The sequence below is a fragment of the Lycorma delicatula genome, chromosome 6 (genome assembly GCF_047948215.1).
Source record: "Lycorma delicatula isolate Av1 chromosome 6, ASM4794821v1, whole genome shotgun sequence".
Lineage (NCBI taxonomy): Eukaryota > Metazoa > Arthropoda > Insecta > Hemiptera > Fulgoridae > Lycorma > Lycorma delicatula.
The window spans coordinates 148849581-148869206 of record NC_134460.1 but is presented as its reverse complement, the minus strand read 5'-3'; the positions used below and the strand labels follow the sequence as shown (position 1 = coordinate 148869206).

General features: G+C 29.7%; 2 protein-coding genes across 2 annotated transcripts in view; one reads left to right on the top strand and one right to left on the bottom strand.

The window, feature by feature from the left end:
- Nubp1 (NUBP iron-sulfur cluster assembly factor 1) overlaps positions 1–12812 on the bottom strand; it is a 49755-nt gene extending 36943 nt beyond the window's left edge. The window contains exons 1-3 of the mRNA XM_075368799.1: positions 12696–12812; positions 12485–12589; positions 3844–3980 (exon numbers count right to left, since the gene is read on the bottom strand). Of these exons, the coding sequence (XP_075224914.1) occupies positions 3844–3980; positions 12485–12589; positions 12696–12783 (330 nt within the window). The 5' untranslated portion in view covers positions 12784–12812. The remainder of the gene's footprint in view (positions 1–3843; positions 3981–12484; positions 12590–12695) is intronic.
- Positions 12813–12874: 62 nt separating this feature from the next.
- The window catches only part of LOC142326357 (tektin-3-like), a 41798-nt gene continuing 35046 nt past the window's right edge, over positions 12875–19626 (top strand). Inside the window, exons 1-4 of the mRNA XM_075368798.1 lie at positions 12875–12901; positions 13401–13555; positions 15678–15929; positions 17924–18156. Of these exons, the coding sequence (XP_075224913.1) occupies positions 12875–12901; positions 13401–13555; positions 15678–15929; positions 17924–18156 (667 nt within the window). The remainder of the gene's footprint in view (positions 12902–13400; positions 13556–15677; positions 15930–17923; positions 18157–19626) is intronic.

Here is a 19626-nt window from a genome sequence, read left to right as displayed (position 1 = left end):
TATACAACACAGCTAAGTAAAAATTAATCATAGTGCTAGCAAGGGAGCTGCTTTCCTAAAAATGAACAGTTGTACATCTGAAATATCCCTACCAAATCATGGTGGCTTCTAAATAAAAGAAAAAAGTTTTGATCGTTCCTTAATATCAGATCGAGTCAAATGTGTCATATATATATTAAGTATGAGAGAAACTTAAATTGCGAAGCCCTTAAAACAGGTATTCTAAAAAATCTGTTATTTTTCATACAGGTTTCTTAGATGTGAGTAACAGTGTTCGTGAGGCAAATTTAATATCTATTTACTACAATAGTATGCAATAGATTAATCATTTTTAAAGAGATAATTACTAACAAGATTATTTTATTTACAGAAAAATAATTGTAGTTAGTTCCTATTTTATGCACATAAATGAACTTTTCTTTTTATAAATACACAAAAAAAAAGAATAGCCTTTTCTATTTGTTTTTTCTATTGCAATATGTGTGCACAAATGACCTTAACTATACTATACTATACTATACTATACTATACTATACTGTATCGTTTAACCAGGAAATAGATTGCATTTTACCTAAACTAATCGTTGAGAAATTTTTTCCTGAAGGACCTGCCAAGGTCCTTCAGCAAGGTCCTTTTACTAGTGCTAATAAAAATTAAATAAAAGCAAAATGAGATGGCATTTTTCAAACTATTTTAACTCCTTTTCGATATATATGGAAAACTGTGCTCCCAAATCTTTTCAACCTAATTATGTAGTTCCTTTTCCACTGGAGATACTGCTGGAACCAGTAATAACTGTTTAGCAGTTTCTAAACACATCAAGATAGGCACCATTAACAGAGTTTCAGGTCGCTGTATCATTTACTATAATATTTACAGTTCCTCAAAGTGGAGAATTAGCACTTTTTTTTTTGAAAATGGAAAAACTGGAAATTTGTGCAGTAATTAAGTAAGTTTTTCTGAAAGGCTTAAGCGCAAATGAAATTAAAGAAGAGTTTGATAGGACATCGGGAGACTCTTCTCCATCAAATACAACAGTTAAACACTAGGTCGCAGAGTGATACGAGTGATCACTTCAAATGGGTCGAACACGCACTACCGATAAACCACGCTGTGGATGTCCTGTTGAAGTGACTATAACAGAAATGATAGAAAAAGTGCATAAAATTATTTTGGCAGGTCGATGAGTGACAGTAAACGAGTTAGCAGTCTGTAGGCATGTCAACAGAACATGTGCACAATATTTTGCTCAAACATCTGGGCACGAACAAACTGTGTGCTAGATGGGTGTCGTGTTTGCTCACACCTGACCAAAAACAGTACCGAAAAAATTTTTCAAGCGATTGTCTCAATGCTCTTTTGGTGCAATCCAGAGGAATTTTTACATCAATTTGTGATAAGATTAGTAATGAGACTGATCTGGCACCCAGTGACTACAATTTGTTTCCTAACCTAAAAAAAAAAAAAATGGCTTGAAGGGTAGAGATTTTCACCAAGAATGAAGTTATTGCTGCCATACATGGTTATTTTAAGGATTTGGATAAATTGAAGTACAGAACTAGCATAAGCACTCTTGTGGTGGGCTCTTAAGTTGAAAAATAAATCAAAATGTATCCAGAAAAATGTTGTTTTCTTATATAGGCATGAAACTTTTCACCCCACCCTTGTATATGATTCTGGCTAAGAAAATTACATGAAAATTAATCATTTCTAAATTAATATAGTATACAGTAATGAAACCTAATTACGCATATATTTAGAATAAAACATAAAACACTTGAGAGGTTATCTTAAAAATAAACAAGTATAATTATAAGATGATAACTTTCTTTTAATGAAATTTAGAATTCATCATTTATACATTCAAAACAGTAAGATCGATTGTGAGACAAGTACGCAACACAATATTAAACAGAAATAAACAAAACTAAAAGTAAAATGACATAAAACAGTTAATTAATAACTTTAAAAAACATTAATGTTAATTACACAAGTCATCAAAATAAACCCGTTATCTTATCTATAGTAAAACTGCCGGTAGCATACTTATTTTTTATGTATTAATAATGGCTAATTATCTAAAATTTATCATTTCCCAAATAAACTACTTTTGGAATTGATAATAGGAATTTAAAGTATCAAACATGTACTGCTTATTATAAAGTATGTGCGCACACATTCTTTATTGAAAAAATAGATTATAATTAATGATACCAACAAATTTAAATGCATTACATATCAATTTTTTTCAGCTAAAATAATTCACATTACGAAAACTCAATCCATTACTATAGATAATCAAAAGTTAACATAGCAAGCAAAAATATTTCCTCTGTGAAATAAGACTGCCACTGTAAGCAGTAAACCTTTTTTTTTTTACCTAATCTGAAAACTAAAGCTATACGAGAATAATTAAATTCAGCAAATAAACATTTACTCAGCTGAAAACACCAAAAATAGTCACTCCGTACCTTCAAATAATCACTAATTATTAATATCTAAAAATAGATATTTTGATGCAATTCAGTTAAAAACAAAAATTAAGACAACTGACAATATTAGATTTATGAAATTTCCCAAAATATTTATAATGACAGTCATAAATGAATCCAAGTTAAATTTTGCAAACTGCACACAAGAAACACCAAAATGAAACCACATAAAAACTCCAAAAACTAAATATAAAATCCTACAAACAGAAGAATGAATTAAACCAAGATGAGTGAAGAAAACCTATTGACTGGAAAAATAAACTAATACATTTATAAAAACAAGAAAAAAAGGAACAAAAAAATAAAAATATGAATGCGTTTATAACTTAATAATCACTTCACTTATGAAAATTATATTTGCCGTTGAATAGTTTCATTCCTCTTTCTCACAGAACGTTGAGCTACTGGTTTCCTTCTTTGAGATGGTAATGACATTCTTCTAGTACTTGTAGCCTTGGTAAAGTAATTATTCATCATAATATTATTAAAACGAATCACTCATCAAATGAAGCGATTAATTAAGTAAATAATTTGTCATTTTTCAAGGCACAAAAGTATACAAAAGTTATGGAGGAATTTTAAAAATGACCCATTTAAGTGCATTAAAGTTAATGCTAAATGTACGTACAAGTCTTCAGTGGCCAAAATGTAAGTAGTTGATACATTCAGAATCAGGTAAAGAATATTCTCATCTCTTTGGTTTTCTCTCCCTAATTTTATAATACTGTTCTGAGTTAGCTCCTACATACTCAAAGTACCCATCTATTGCAGAATCTTTACGTACAGAATATAACATTTCAAAAAAGAGAAAGTAATGCATAAACAATTTCTTGTTAGAAAGCTGACTGACCATAATCAGTTAATTAAATATAATTGGACATCCATGACGGAATACAAAATTAAAACATAAAGCAACATCACGTGTAACAGTGTTCCATATATGAAGAAAACAAACTGAAGTAATATATTGTGTGTAACTACACACAAGCAAACACACACGCACGCACATACACACACACAAAATACAAATAGATAAAACAAACAAAAAACTGAAAGCTACTAAACATGAACATGAAAAGAAATCTGGATCCAAGAACCAACATTAAAATATATCTTGAGTAACGTTAAATGGGAACAATCCAGTTTATCCACAATTTATCAGCAGTGTTTTTAATATTAGCAACCAAAAATGTAATAATGCAGAACCATGCTGAAATACTATTTCTAAATCATTACCAATTAAAATGGTATAAGTATTAAATAATACTGCTAATCATAAAAAAGCAATATACCTAATCAAATTATACTTTTCAATAATTACACAAAAATAATGTATTACAAATTTACTCACATTGCAGTTTGGATCTTCGGCGGCAAGTGTTCTGGCAAGAAGTGATGTAAAAGTACTCTTCCCAACACCACCTTTTCCAGAGAGCACAAGAAGCTTGTGTTGAACAGAAGCAAGTCGTCCTTTCACAAGTTCAGCACCTACCACCGCCAAAATATATACTGTTAGTATAAAAAAATTTGTCACTGTATAGTTTTTATTCTAATATGTATTATATATCAACAAAAAATCACTGATTTTTTATCAATTTTATACCAAAAGATCTCTCTCTGTATAAATAGTATTGCAAAACATTTAACTATTAGTTGCAACTGACATCTACAGTCTTCAGAGTCCAAAAATGATAAAATTTTTAGTTACAGAATTCTACACGTGTACGTATATATATATATATAGTGTATTGGGCATAATGTTCAGGATCAAACTTGGTAACTTTCCAAAAGAACAACTTTAACAAGCCAGATTGAGCCGAACTTTTAACTAGCCTAATGGACCAACACAAAATTCTCATCATGGGTTTGCAGAAAATAAGACATCGACCAGGATGCCATGAAATGTCAAGGATATAGGCCCTACAAAGATGTACCTGGGAAGAGAGTGATAAAAAATGTCCCACAATTTGGAACAGACTTTTTAATCAGCCTCAAAATAATAAACTACATACAAGAATTCAAGTCACAATCCTCAAGAATCTCAACTCTCACCCTAAAAGCATCTAATAAAATCTACACAATAATAAACACCTATGCACCCAGTAATAATAAAAAGAACTTTTCAAAAGACAGTAAAGAAACAGAAAAGTTCTGAGATCTACTCGATCTGACTATAAATAACATCCCCAAAACCATGTTAAATAATTAATTGGAGACTTCATTGCTCATCTAGGCAGATAAAGAAGATATCACATCTGAAAATGCCTCCCCAAAAGAAAACACACAAAAACGGGCAGATTCATCGATCTCGGCAGAAAACACAAATCTAATCTCAAAATCCAAATACTTCAAGAAGAAACCTCAAAAACTCAAAACCTGGAAATACTCCAACTACACTACAGGAGAATGGCAACTAGACCATAACTTCTTGGACAAACACCACCACAAGGAGATCTACAACATAAAAGTTCTCCAAGAAGTAGATACAGGCTCAGATAACTATGTAGTCAAAATTAAAATTAAATTTACTCCCCAAATAAAGTGACAAAACCAAACCCCTAAAACTAAAAGAAAAATGGACTCTACCCAAATAATCAAGAATTAAAATTACCAAAAAGCAACTGACAAAATAACAATCATGGATAAACTTGAAGCTCTAGTCAACAACCTTAAGCAAACTGCCGAAGAATTACCCCCAATAAAATCCTGTAAAAAACATTAATGGTATAACAGCAATGTGACAAAACAGTGAAGAAAAGACATCAAACATGGCTATTTTACCAATCCCAAAAATCAGAAACATTCTTCCAAAATTTAGTAAAACAAAGAAAAGAAACAACCCTAATCCTAAGGAGAATAAAACAACAAGACCATAAAGACAGTCTGAAATCAACAGAAAGATCAATAAAACAGTTGAGAGGTTACTACAAAACCTTAAAAAATCAGCTCCAAAAATACAAACCACCAACCCTACTTACAAAGAATGAAACTGTAAACTAGTCCATAACAATAAAATCAACATGGAAATTCTAGCTAAATATTTCAAAAAACTTCTAAATTAACAAGAACTGGCTAACTCCTAAACTTCAACACCAAAATCCCAACACCACCAGAAAACATCAACCCTCCCACAAAAAAAGAAATCTACCAGGCACTGGGTGAAATGAATTACAAAGGATGAAGATCAAACTTTTGTAGAGATCTGGAAACATGCAGGAAAATCAGCAAAAATTTCCCTTCAACAGCTTGTCAACATCTGGATCAAAGAAGAACACTGGATGAGACCCCTTCTCCATCCACTACACAAAAAAGGGGATAAAACAGATTAACAATTACAGGGGACACTCAATAATGTATTACACTCCTAGACAAAACATACAAAATTCTTTCAAGAATCATCTTCAACAGGAATGGTTCACAACTCGAGAAAGAACTAGGAGAATACCATGGAGGTTTCAGACCCTGGAGGAGCTGTCCATACCAGATCATGAGTCTCAAGCTAATAATGGATTACAACAGGAAAAGAACAGAGACATGGTAATAACACTTGTAGATTTCAAGAAAGCTTATGACTGCATCCACAGAGAATCCTTACTAAAAACTCTAAGACATCTCTGATGTCTTTTTTTTTGTTTAACATCCAGGTCCGCAGTCAAGCAATTCTTTCTGCAGAGGATGAGATAAGTGTTTTGTAGTGTGTGTGAAAAATGCCATACCTGACCAGGATTCAAACCCAGGACCTCCTGATGTAAGGCCAAGACACTGCGACTCACATCACAGAGGCCGGCATATACAGAGTTAGAACCCATCACTGATATCATGTGTAAGAGATTAGGATTCTTTGGACATATCTTGAGGATGCAAGAGTTCTGAAACAGGTTGTTGAGAAGACGAGTCCCTAATTGTATATAACCAGACTTTTGTCGAGAGAGGTTAGGGATAATTTACCAATTATGGCAATACTTAACACAACCTCAAGGACACTCAAAAATATGATCATTATAGACAGACACTGCACCACATGTTCTGTGCTATTAGCTGTACATACAACAGAAAATCACCTTACAAAATGTCCCCTCAATCATCTTCAATGACCGATTCAAAGTCCGACTTTGATGTTTATTAAGATTAGTTTACAGTTTATTCCTACCTCCACCGAACTCAAACCTTAACCTTAACTATAGCTTTTATCCTAACCTCTCTCCACAGAACATATTCGTAACTCATCAGGTCGAGATAACTCACAAAATTCTTAGCTAATTGGCCACAATACTGATAACACGGCATAAATTTTGACCTTGCACAAATCACCTGCTGTCCAAACTTGCTTCTGACATTTAGATCTTGTGTTTTCCTGATCCTAACTACAACTACTATGGTATATTAAAGTATTAAAAGAAATTTGAGTTGAGAAATAAAGTAATCGCTCGGAATTACAAAAATAAGCTATTAATATTAAAAACTGAGTTGTCGAACTAACAATTCATTGAAGAATAAATGGGTACAAAAAAAAACAGTCATATCTAAAACAGACAAATTTAAGACATTAGAAAGTCCACCCAACTGACACACCAACATAAGACATAATAACCCAACACACTACACATAAGGAAGCAGCTTTTCTATATATGAAAACATAATCAATTATACAACCCAATAAGTTGAACTTACATTGAATAATCGAATACAATAAAATATACCAACAACAATTGCACATAAGAGTTATTCAGTATTAAATCAACAAAGTCCACAGCCTGACTTACTGGGATTTTAATGAAATTTGGTATGAATTAACTGTTGATGGACTTATGAGAAAGTACTGAATTTCAGATCTCTATCATAAAATGTTTTGTTTTTAGAAAACTTCTAATTTGCTGGAAAATGGTAAATTTTGACCTGTGACAGTAGTGGTCAACAAAACTTTATTTATTAAGGTAGAATAATAAAATTTATTTCATTTTAAAGCTTATTTGGTGCTCTTTCATATGAAATGCAACAAGCCTATGTTTATATAAACTTTGATTTCAAGGTCACCATCTTTAACCTTGAATTTCAGAAAAAACTGGTCTTCAATTTTTTAATAATAAATATATATTATTCATCATTATACTTTGAAGCAATTGAGAAAATTTTAAACTGTGACTGCTTTGGGATCAGGAGATAAAAAATAAAATGTGTATGAATGTTTTAGAAAAACTTACTTTTCAAAAATTTCTAATTAGTTTTATAAAAAGCCTTCAATCAATATTAATTTAGTCAAAATGAGGTTGAAAATCATTAAACTTTATGCTTAAAACTGAAATTAAATTAATAATCTTATGTAAAACAATAAATCTCCTACATTTTTAAATGATCTAAAAAACTCAAATGTAAAAACATAATTATGTATAAAATATAATTCTCTTCTCAAGATTCACTTCTCCTAATACAAGATGCTACAATAATATAAATAATAATTATATAACTAAAAATTAAAATATAATAATGCATGTATTTCAATAATTACAGTAATGGCATTTATGATTTGGCAATTTTGACAGTATTAAAATCTTGCACAATATACAAAAATAAGTATATCAATAAAAATTTCAATTAGTTTTATACATTTTGAAAATTAACTGTTTCATTTCAGTACCTGTTACTTTAAATAAATATTTTAATTTGGATTAAGTTTAACAATAGTCCGACAAAATACATCAACAGCACTAATATATTGTTTAATGCTAATGAAATGATTAATTTTTCAAATTAATGTTTCTTAAAAAAATAATTTTTTATAATAATGATTTAATAAATGTAATCTGATATTTTCACTGGCTTTCAATTATTGCTACTTAAAAGTTATACCAATAACATTAGTATTAAGTTAAATTTTAAAAGAGTGTTTATGCGCTTATTTGAAATACCTATTAATTCGCTGTCAGTCTTTCATTTGCCTGGAGTAGTTTCCTTTTCGGATAATGTATATGTACATCCAGTAGCAGTTTTTAGATTAACTTTTGTTAATATTTCCCATCGAGGTAATATTAAAATATCACCGTATGCTAGAAAAACATAAGAAGGAGATGGGTCTTCAGAATAAAGAAAACTTACTTACACTTCTGTCGATTCATTTGTAGAAAATATACAAGCCAACCACCAAGCACCATTATAAATGCACGTGACAAAAGCTTTTACATCAAAAATTTCAGGAAAACCAACTTCTTTTTTATGCAAAACTTTATGTTGTTAAAAATTTTCATTTCTGGGAATAATTTTTGTTTTAAGATATCCTTTCTGACTGATAAAAAAGCATTCAACTTTTGAGTATCTGGGATTGCCACCGCTTTAGCTAAACAAGGTGCTAAATACTTTCCTTCTTTCTGATATTCTTCATTTGAAACAAATATGAAATTCAATATTTTACTGAGCCCAATGATAAAGCTGAATGACTGTTATTTGATCTTGGTATGGGTGTTGTAAACTTGGCTCTGATGCTAATCTTTTATGAGTACCACCAAGCCATCACATGCACTCTTGCCTTGTGATATGGTAAAGAAGTGTCATTCCGCCTTGGCATGAAAGTCATCCTTATGATACGTTAAATTTACAAAGTTTTTAAGATTTTTATATTGTGCTGCTGAGCCACCTGATAAGTAAATTAGTTTATTCACAATATTATATTTTTCTTCTAAAAACTGAATTAGTTCTTTCTGAAAAAGGTGAAGTGATACTATGCCGGGTTTAAGGCAGTCAGACGTAACTAATCATTTTAAGTGTCTGTAAATTTTTACTTTTAAAATAAATAGCAAAAGGATGAATTGTAACCTGTTGATTGTTCCAGTGAAACCCTTGGGTTTCATCAGATAACACAAATGAATAATTTTCAGCAAAGTCACGTAATGTGATAAAGATTTCAAGTTCAATTAGTTTCTAAATTTTTTAAGAAGTTTGACTGCTGAGAAACAATGAATGAATGGCGAACGAGAACTGATCATTTTTCAATAAACATCTCAATAAAATCTGTGTTCTTCTCTACATTTCTAAACTTGAATGATCTGTTGATATCCATTGCTTAAAAGTTATTTAGTCCACAGAATTTTCAACAAATATTGAAATAATTTAAATGTTAAATGTTTTTAAAATTGTTAGAATCTGAACAGTTCTTATACTTATCGAGATAAAAATTTCTTGAAGTATTACAAATAATTTGTGTCACAAAGTGTTTATAAGAAGTAAATGATTGCTGCACTCTTATGTTAAATAATTTAATTTACACACTTCAAATTTCACTACCAGGTTCAACTCGAAATGAAGTCCCAATGTTTTTACTAGATTCACTAAATATTTTCCCTTATTGATGACTTAATTTTTGCAATCTTTTTGGCAGGATATGTTTTCTCTTGCAACCTTTTAGATTTTACAGGTGATTTCCAAATATTCACTAGACTTTCGTTGAGCCTGTCTGATGCATAATTCGTTTCGTCATCATCATCTGATGGTGACTTCTTCACCAACATCTGCTTCTTATTACTAATTGAGGCAAGTTTTTTCTGACACTTATCACAAATCTTTCAATCACTTTTTAAACTTGGATTTATTCCTGTCATCCATGGTAACTCTTTTCTTGAATTCTTAGTAACATTATTATAACTTACTTCTTGAAATGGATTATAAAATTTATTATTGTAAAAAGTTGCCATACTTCAAAGGAAACCTAACTTCAAAAACGTTCTCATGCTTTCTGACATCATGTTATTCCATAAATAAATCAAATTCATGTTTAATTTAAACTAAAACAATGGACACAGACTATAACTAAATAGATGATATAGTAAGCTTAAATACATTTTGTCAATTCAATTTGTTTTAATTACACTGAGTCTTCACATTACATCATTGGTCATTTGATTGAGTTGGGATATACTTCTTCTTATTACTAGACAAAACAAATGAGCAACACATTACCTCATTACTTTTAGTTTCTTTTTGCAAGTTCAGCCAACAAAAATTTAATTATTTACCACCTCAATCCACAATAAAGATTTTTTTGTTAAAACATTAGTGCACATTTTATATTTTTCTCTTGATCCAGTGCAGTCATAGTTTCAAATGCACAGTTAATTTTTAATATAATTATGAATAAAATACATTTTTCATTAAAAAAAATTGAAGGCCCTTTTTTAATAAAATTCAAGGCCAAAAGTCAAAGGCGACTTTGAAATAAAAATTTACGTAAACATAGGCCTGTTGTATATCATATGAAAGAACATTAAATAAGCTTTAAAATATGTCAACGTTTATCATTCTACCTTAATAAACAACAAAGTTATATCAACCTAACACTATTGCCAGATGTCGAATTTTGCCATTTTCCAGCAAATTTGAATGCTCTAAAAACAAAATGGTTAATCACTGAGATCTGAAATTCAGTATTTTCTCATAACTCCATCAACAGTTAATTCATATCAAATTTCATGAAGATGCCAGTTGCTACGGTTGTAAATGGCTATTCACCTTGTTGATTTGACACAGAATGACCCATAACATATAAATAACAGTTACAAAAAAATACATCAGTTACATCTCTATTGACCAAACTAAATTACCATATCATTTAATGAAAAAAATCATTACAAACTGCTAACTTTTTTCAGAAAAATTTGATATATTTTCTGCAACCAATTTTTCAACAAATAAAAAATTCAAGATCACAAAATAACAAAGGAAATACAAAAAACACACAAATCTAGGATTATAAAAAATTAGACTGCAATGATTAATTATGATTATGTAATCAAACACACTGCATAAATGACGAATTTTCAATAACAGAAAACTCATGTAATGATAATGAAGAAGTGAGACCACAGATATATAGACTAACCTAACTTTCATTAAAAGAAAATTTAGATGAAAAATTGGCCAAAACAATAGATGCATAATGAACAGACAATTTGATAAAAGAAAGTTTTGTGCTTTAATATTGGAGTAAATGACATGAAATTGTACTAGCTCATAAAACAGTGCGAAACAATAATAAAATTAATGTACAGCAAATGACGAATTCAAGTAATTAAACATTGTATACATCAGAAGTCATCAACTTGATCTAAACTGAAAACAGCTGAAACAATTCCTAAAATGGCAAGCTGTAGGAATCCATTTTTTCTAAGCAAATAACAAGCAGTCTTCAAGACGCTAATGAAAATTATCATTATTAACAGAATTCTCATTACCATTACCAACTTAATCATTACAAATTGATAAAAAAACATTTAAGAAATGAGTTATATATAAGTATAAGAAATAATAATCGTTGCTGCATTATTAAAATTATTCATCTCCACTCAGACACACTGATGAGTCACATGTAAACATATCTTAGATTGCACAAGAAAAGAAAGTAAGTTTAAAACTATCTCTGAGAAAAGGGTGTATTTGAAAACTGAGTAAACCTGATATCTTTATGCCTACATCATGAGAAAAAATTTACATTAATGATTTGGTAAACTATTAGCATTTTTATAACATTTAATTATTATATCAAAAACTACACAATAAACTAGCAAAATAAGTAACTGAAGTTGAAATAAATAGATGTAAAAATATAATACAAAATGTATGTAGGACTTGGTTTTTTTTCACCACGTTTTTTTAACTTCATTGTCAAAGAATAAAACATAATGAAACTGAATCACACCAATCACGTAATGCAGAAATATAATAAACAATATATTCTGCCAATTTATTAGCTCGATACAAAAAAATTACAATATCCACTAACAACTTTTAATTTTCTATTTTACAATACAACAAAATAGTAAATCTAGTTTTGAAACAGTGTTGCAAATGTGTAAACATAACCTCTTTTAAAAATAATGATAAGCAAAGAAAAATCATATATATATATATATATATATACTGTTATATATGTCACGTAGTATTTACAACTTTTAGTTAAACTGGCTCTAAGTTTTAAATAAATAAATAAGTAAAACAATAAAATTTACCTAAATCAGGCCCTCTCGCAGCTCCTGAAGCACATAACCCCTGATTCGGACATCCCCGACATGCACTGGCTTTGCCCGCTGTGACACTTTGTGTACCGGGACAATCTGTAAGAAACATATGGTACATCATACGCTGTAGGAAATTTTTAACAACTCTGACAGGCATTTATCATAAATTTAGAAGATGAAATAAAAAGGGAATTTAACTTACGTTCCGGAGCATCAGCTGGCTTGTCCTCCATTTTACGAATGACGAATATTTTCACCATGACCTGCATAAATACTTGGCTTGTTGTCATGGCAACTGACAGTCATTAAATACCGTTCAAAAACGCACGTTTTTAAAAATATCAAATTTTATTTTCAATGTATCACTCCTATCATTGAATAATGGGGGAGGAATCTGTGTTGTATTCTGTAAGATAATTTTATGCTAATTAGTTATAAAAAAATTTACTTGTATTGTATGGCACTTAAACATATGACAACATGTATTAATATTTAAAGATAAGAATAGTCGTGCACTTGTAGGATATTTGAAAAAGTTCCCAACAGACGATACATAAAAACAGTTCTGTATAAACGCTGTTTATCAGACAAATACATCATAATGTAGATGAGTTTGAATTATAATTAGAGAAATTCTTATGAAATGATTATTTACAATTTCACTACCCCTCACCATTCACATCATTCAACATTCACATGTGATTACACATCATTTAACTGAAAATTTTAGTTTAATAATTTTTTTTAATTTAAGCATACTGATTCCTTGCAATAAACACATAATATTTAAATGATTTATAATGTACAATACTAATAATTATAGTATAATAATTGTATTAATTAAAATGTAATTATATTATATTTATAATTATAAATGTATTGATACATTTATTAATCTTTTATTCAGCAACTGCAACCATGGAGTTCAGGAGGGGCCCCACCCTGCATGGAGCCCATAGCTGGAGGAGGAATTCCCCCTCGAATTGCTTCCTATTACAAGACACCTCGACCTCATCCTTGGCGTCCTACACTTGGATATGAAAATGTTGAAGTTGTACCCTTGTTAGTATATTAATAAATGGAATGTCAGTAAATTATTTGTTTTTGTTTGAGTGTATGATAAGTTACAAAAATAGAAGGTTTTTTTAATTAAAAAAGATACGTTATAATTTTATTACTTAAATTTATTAAATACATTTGATCCACTGCCTTACTTCATATAATTTTTAATATAAATTACATTTTCATCAAGATAGAAAATTGAATGATTCTATCATTTGCCTCTACACAAGAATGCACCTCCCTAAATTTGTGTACAGTATTCTTGAAACATCATCTCACATTTCAAAAATTTAATTTAACAATCTTGCGTTTTGAAATTAATAATGCTGAGTTTGTGTTTTCACAAACTATTATTGGTTGTTAGTAGTCATTTATTTTACTTAAAGCAGAATTCTTAATTAATATTTTAAAAAAGGTTTTCAGTAACTGTAAATAATAAAAGTGATAAATTTTATAAAGTAGTTTTTAAATACAATACAGCAATTTATGTTATTTTAAAGTGAAAACACATAAAACCTTAATCTGGCTACATTTTGATCTAAATCAAACATTGCCTCTGGGATCCCTGAATACTACCATGATGTTGAAAATAGTACTAGTGTTTGTATTAAGTTTTAAAAGATTTTGGTTATTTGTAAAAGGTTCAAAGAATATGTTGATATTAATTGTGATTCTTCATTTTTTTTTTTGTTTCTGTGCATTTCATGTTTACTCAAGTGTGGTTTGTATCCATTATTGTTTTTGTATAAGATTTTCATATTGATCTTTATGTGTATGCCTTGTTTCAGTGAGATGTTTTGTGAAAGTAGATTCAGTAGTGAAGTGAACTAGTACCAAGATTCAGAATAAAATGTTATTATTTTCATCTTAAAATAAGATTTTCTGTAAATAATTTAAAAATTATTCCATTTTTTATATTGTAAGTATAACGGATATTAAAATTCAAATTTATGCATTTTTATTATAGTTATTAATTATTTATATTTGCTGTTAAAGATCAATGATGATGTTATGAGTAAATCAAAATGTACTAGAAGAAATAAGGAATTGCATAGATTTATTGTTCAAACAGAAATTCAGTTGAAATTAAATAAGAATATAACAAGTGGTGTAAAGAATGTTAGAACGAAGGATAATAAAGAAGTAGATAATATACATAACACTCAGAATTTACAGAATTTTGTTATGTACTAAAATTACAACAGATGATATACAAAAGACATTAAAAGCAGAATGGCACACGCAAGGAAAATTAAAAAAAAATAAAATATTGAAAATTAGGTATTAAATGGAGAGTGGTTTAAGATGAACTGAGAAGACAAAAATTTATGTTAAAACCAATGTACTGAAAGAACTAGGTTGGTAGGTTCTGTAATAAGACACTAGTATTTAATTAATTTGGTTTAAGAGGAAGGATGTTTAGAACTAAAAAATTGCAGAGAAAAACAAAGACTGGAATATATATATATATATATATATATATATATATATAAAACATAAAACAAATGATTGATGACATAAGATGTAGTAAATATGTTGAGATTAAAAGGTTGGCTCACAACAAAAATAAATGGAGAAAAGCAACAGATCAGCCAAATAATGCATCTAAAATACACAAACAAAATTCACAGCTACCATAGATTTAATATTTACTACTTGGACTCAAGACAAAAGAATTTGTAGGTAACTCTAGTAATGTAATAATCCATTTTTAGTAAAGGAAAAGAATACAGTTTCAGTGTATAATTATAATGATATTCATCAGTTTCTGGGCTTATCTGCTCATTTTTAAATAAGTTAGATGAATCACACATGTAATACATAAAAAAAATATGAGTTTGAAGAAAATTATACAAAAAAACAGGCTAAGGAACAAATATAAAACAGCACAATTACATAAGCACACTTCAGAAAAAACAAAGCAAAAACTATGAAACTGGAAAACTCCAGCGAAGAAGTTTTTTCCCATAAATAAATTAAAAAGTTAATACTCAATGGATATTAAAATTATTTTTTGTAACTCTTATTATTTTTTACACAAAACAAACAATATAAAAAATAGTATGCCATGAATATAATATTTCTAAGGGAAAAATTAATATAAAGTATATTGATTTTACAGGCCAGCTCAACCAATAACAAATGCAATGGTAGATGTATGTTCAAGTCCGGTCGGAATGTCAACAGAACCTTTGCGCTTTCCAAATCTGGTTACTGGGTTTGACAGAAACCCAGGACATGCAGCTCGAGCTGCTCTTTATACTAGATACACACCTTATGAATGGGTTCAAAGTTCACTTAGTCAGTACAATGAAGCAGATACAACAAGAAATTTTTCAGAAAGATTACGATCTGATGCTGTACGAGTTATAAGGTAAAAGTATTTTATAATTTCTATATATACATTTTATAAAATTTATAGTTTTGTAACAATATATCGTGAATATAGAACTAAGCAGAATATTCGGTTACATTTGTGAGAATATAATTACAATTTCGGAAATAACTGAATTGCGACTGACTATCTTGGAACAAACTAACTGAGGCATTTGGGGTTCCATTATTTCTCTATATAAAATGATTGTATTTCATTTTTTTTTTGTATTCTCTTGTTTGTATTTTATTTTATTGTTATTGTATATATTTTATTTAAACTTTATATATAATTATTTGATTTGTATGTGACATGTTGCTTATCATCCTTTGATACTTAAGGTAAGGTGTTACATGACAATAAAATCAAGTAAATAGATTTTAAAAAATCATTCAATTTCTAGCAGACTAATTAGTTTTAACTTACATGAATTAAATAACTGTTGTGAATGACCACCATTTAAAAATTAATTTCATTAAAAACTAAAATATATGATTAAATTTTATGAAAAAAAAAACTTTGTAATTAAATTTTGTCTTTAATCAAGTTTGAGGATAAATATCTGGAAATAAACTACCAGATTTTCATAAAAATTAAGTTTGCTCAGTTTAAAATTTCTGGTTGCCCTTAAACATTTTTTGTATTAATTTAGGATAAAGTTTATATTTTTTCAAGTTTACCTGATTTTAAAATTCTGATTCTGGGGCCTTAAGCTGGTTAATAATTAGGAATTGTTTTAAAATTTGAAGTATTATTCATGAAATTGCTTTAAATTAGATAAAGAAAGACAGTGTATTGACTTAGTTACGAATTCACTGTCATAAATTAATTATTATGTTTAAGTTATGATGATGATGATAAGATTTTTATTAAAACTTTTGAAGTTTATTATTAAAGGTAGTTTATTCTTACTCTGAGATGTAAAGGGGAATTCTTAAATGAGATGTAAAGGGGGATTTTAACATTATTGGATTCTTTCAGGTACTGAAGTTAATAGATCCCATAAACATAAAAAAGGTAGCTACCTAAATGAATCTGGCAATTTTGAGCCGTAGTCTACTGACAGCAGGAAACAACAATATTTATAAAAAAAACAATATTTATTTTGCTGTTAATCAGAGTTGTTTCTTGGCCGAAAGGGGTGCATTGATTTATTGATTTACACAATCCATACAGTCTTTACATCTAAAGCGCCTGTAGATACAAATGGTAACAGTAAGAATTGCTTTCTATAAGAGTAATGATGTTCACTATGCAATCAACCCTTGCAGTGAACAGTGTGAAGGTGTCATTTGTAAGACTGAATAACCCAGAATTTCAGTAGGTTTGGCATGCTGATGAGCAGCAGTATAAGTGGTTCAGTAGAGAAAAGAAACCACTCTTCACTTTCATAATCATGGTATTTATTGTTCTTGAGATTAACAAAATCTCAAGAGTTCTGGGTGATTTGCTTCATGTCATATTGCTACAACTTTACGTTTAAGGCACCTAATAAACACATTTAAAACTTTTTTTTTTATTTTAATGAGGCTAAATACATAATGATAATATGTTAGTAGTTACAAACATGTGCAGAACTATACATTTCACTAGTTCTCTAGCATATAGTAAAAAATCCTATTCCTCCACAGAATTAGATTTGATAATGGGATAGCAAATTTAACTTTGAAAAAATATGTTAAAAATCACATAAGTTTTAAATTATGTAATTCTTGACATTGAAATCTTGGTGCATTATTTCAATGTCTGTCTGTTAAGTTTACAGTCACAATCCTCTGGGATCAGAGCTCTAATTATTATTGATAAACTTTGAATAATAGAATAACTGGTAAATGAAAAATCAGAGTATGCTTCAGGGCCACTAAAGGATTTTTTTTATTTATTTAAATGCCAAATTACTTATGTTCTGTGTTTTACATAGATTTATGGAAAGTAAACTATAATCTACATTTACTATGCGACTAATAAATTTCTTCTCTTTCACAATTACACAGAGAAACTGATGAAAAAACTCAAGTCGGACAAAGAGATGCAGGTCGGAGGCTGGGTGAAAGGATCACAGATGCAACATTCTGGAAAAATGAAATTGAATCAGAGCTGGAAAGAATGCTGGCCGAAACAAATCTGTTACAGGATGCACGAAGAGCTTTGGAAAAGGCAATAAATGATTGTGAAGCACCACTTCATATCGCTCAAGAATGTCTTTATCATCGTGAAAGCAGACAATGTATGTATATTTTCATTAAAAAATATGTTTGTTTTCAATAAAATATAACATATGAAAAAACTAAACCAGATAAATTAAGAAGTTAGATAATCTTACATTAAAAATAAAAATTGTAGGACTGGCTGAGAGGTAAAAGTGGATGGTGCCTCTTGTGAAAGACTACCATTTGTTAGATCAATAAAAGAGAATCCTCTAAATAGACATTATTATGAGGAGAAATTAGAAAAATTGCAAAAAACCTTGAACAAGAGTAAAGAACAATAAAAAGCCTCAAGCCTCTATGTACCATTATCACCTTGTAATCCAATAGATGGATATACATATGCACATACATATTTACATGCACTAGGGAGAGAGAGAGAGAACATAAGTAATAAATGCAGAACAGTTAAATTAAATTAAATGACAAATTAAATTTTTAAACAGTTAAAAATTTATTGATCAACAAGATGAAATCTAGTTAAAAAATTTAAATAAGAACTGATTGTAAAAATTATAAACTTTTTAAATTCACGCAACTATAACTCAAGAAAAGCTTTTAGAAGCTATTATTCAATTCCTTAATCAATGGTGGTGTAACAGGATATTATGAAAACACACTTTTGTATATACATATATAGAAAGTGAATTAACTGCCAGGTTAGTCTAATAGTTGAACTCATCATCGCAAAATCAGCTAATTTTCAAAGTCAAGAGTTTTTAAGGTTCAAGCCCTTGTAAAGGCAGATGTTTTTATATTGATTTGAATGCTGACTGTGGATAGCCATGTTCTTTGGTGGTTGGGTTTCAATTAACCACATGTATCAGGAGTGGACAACCTGTCTGTCCAGACTACATATTTACAGTACACTTACATTGCACTACATCAGGCCTGGCTAGCCAGTAGCAGTAATTGCATTTATTTGCCTATACACACACACACACACACACACACACACAAACATATGGAACAGAATGCAAGAATGGCAAGAGTTTCAATATTTCTCCCTACAGATCGCAGAACATGGACAATGTCCCCTGCTGCTGTATCTTTGTATTATCGGGCGGATTTCATCGGTTATTTAGTGGCGGTTATAAATTTTAAGTTTTATTTATGGACGGATTTGGTAATTTGCGTTCCTATCCGTATGGAGCATCGTGAAATTTATTTACTGGTTCTGACTGTGAGAGACTAAACTTTTGAGCCTAGTAATCCCGGCTTGATTCCCTTTTCAGTCCATCGGTACCAGCACCTATGTGCTAGCAGGAATGCCCCTAATGGAGCCCTAGTTATTTGAAGGGAGAAATGCGTCCCGTTCTCCGGAGGGTGTCATATGCTGACTAAATGAAATTGTTGTCTCTTCATGGGACGTGTGAATTGTTGTCTAGCTTTTTATAGTTTTAACAAAATTTAATTACGAAAACGGTCATTTTTGCGCGGTTTCCAGTTATTGGTTACGCGATATAGAGGCTCCTAAGCCTGGTTTGTCA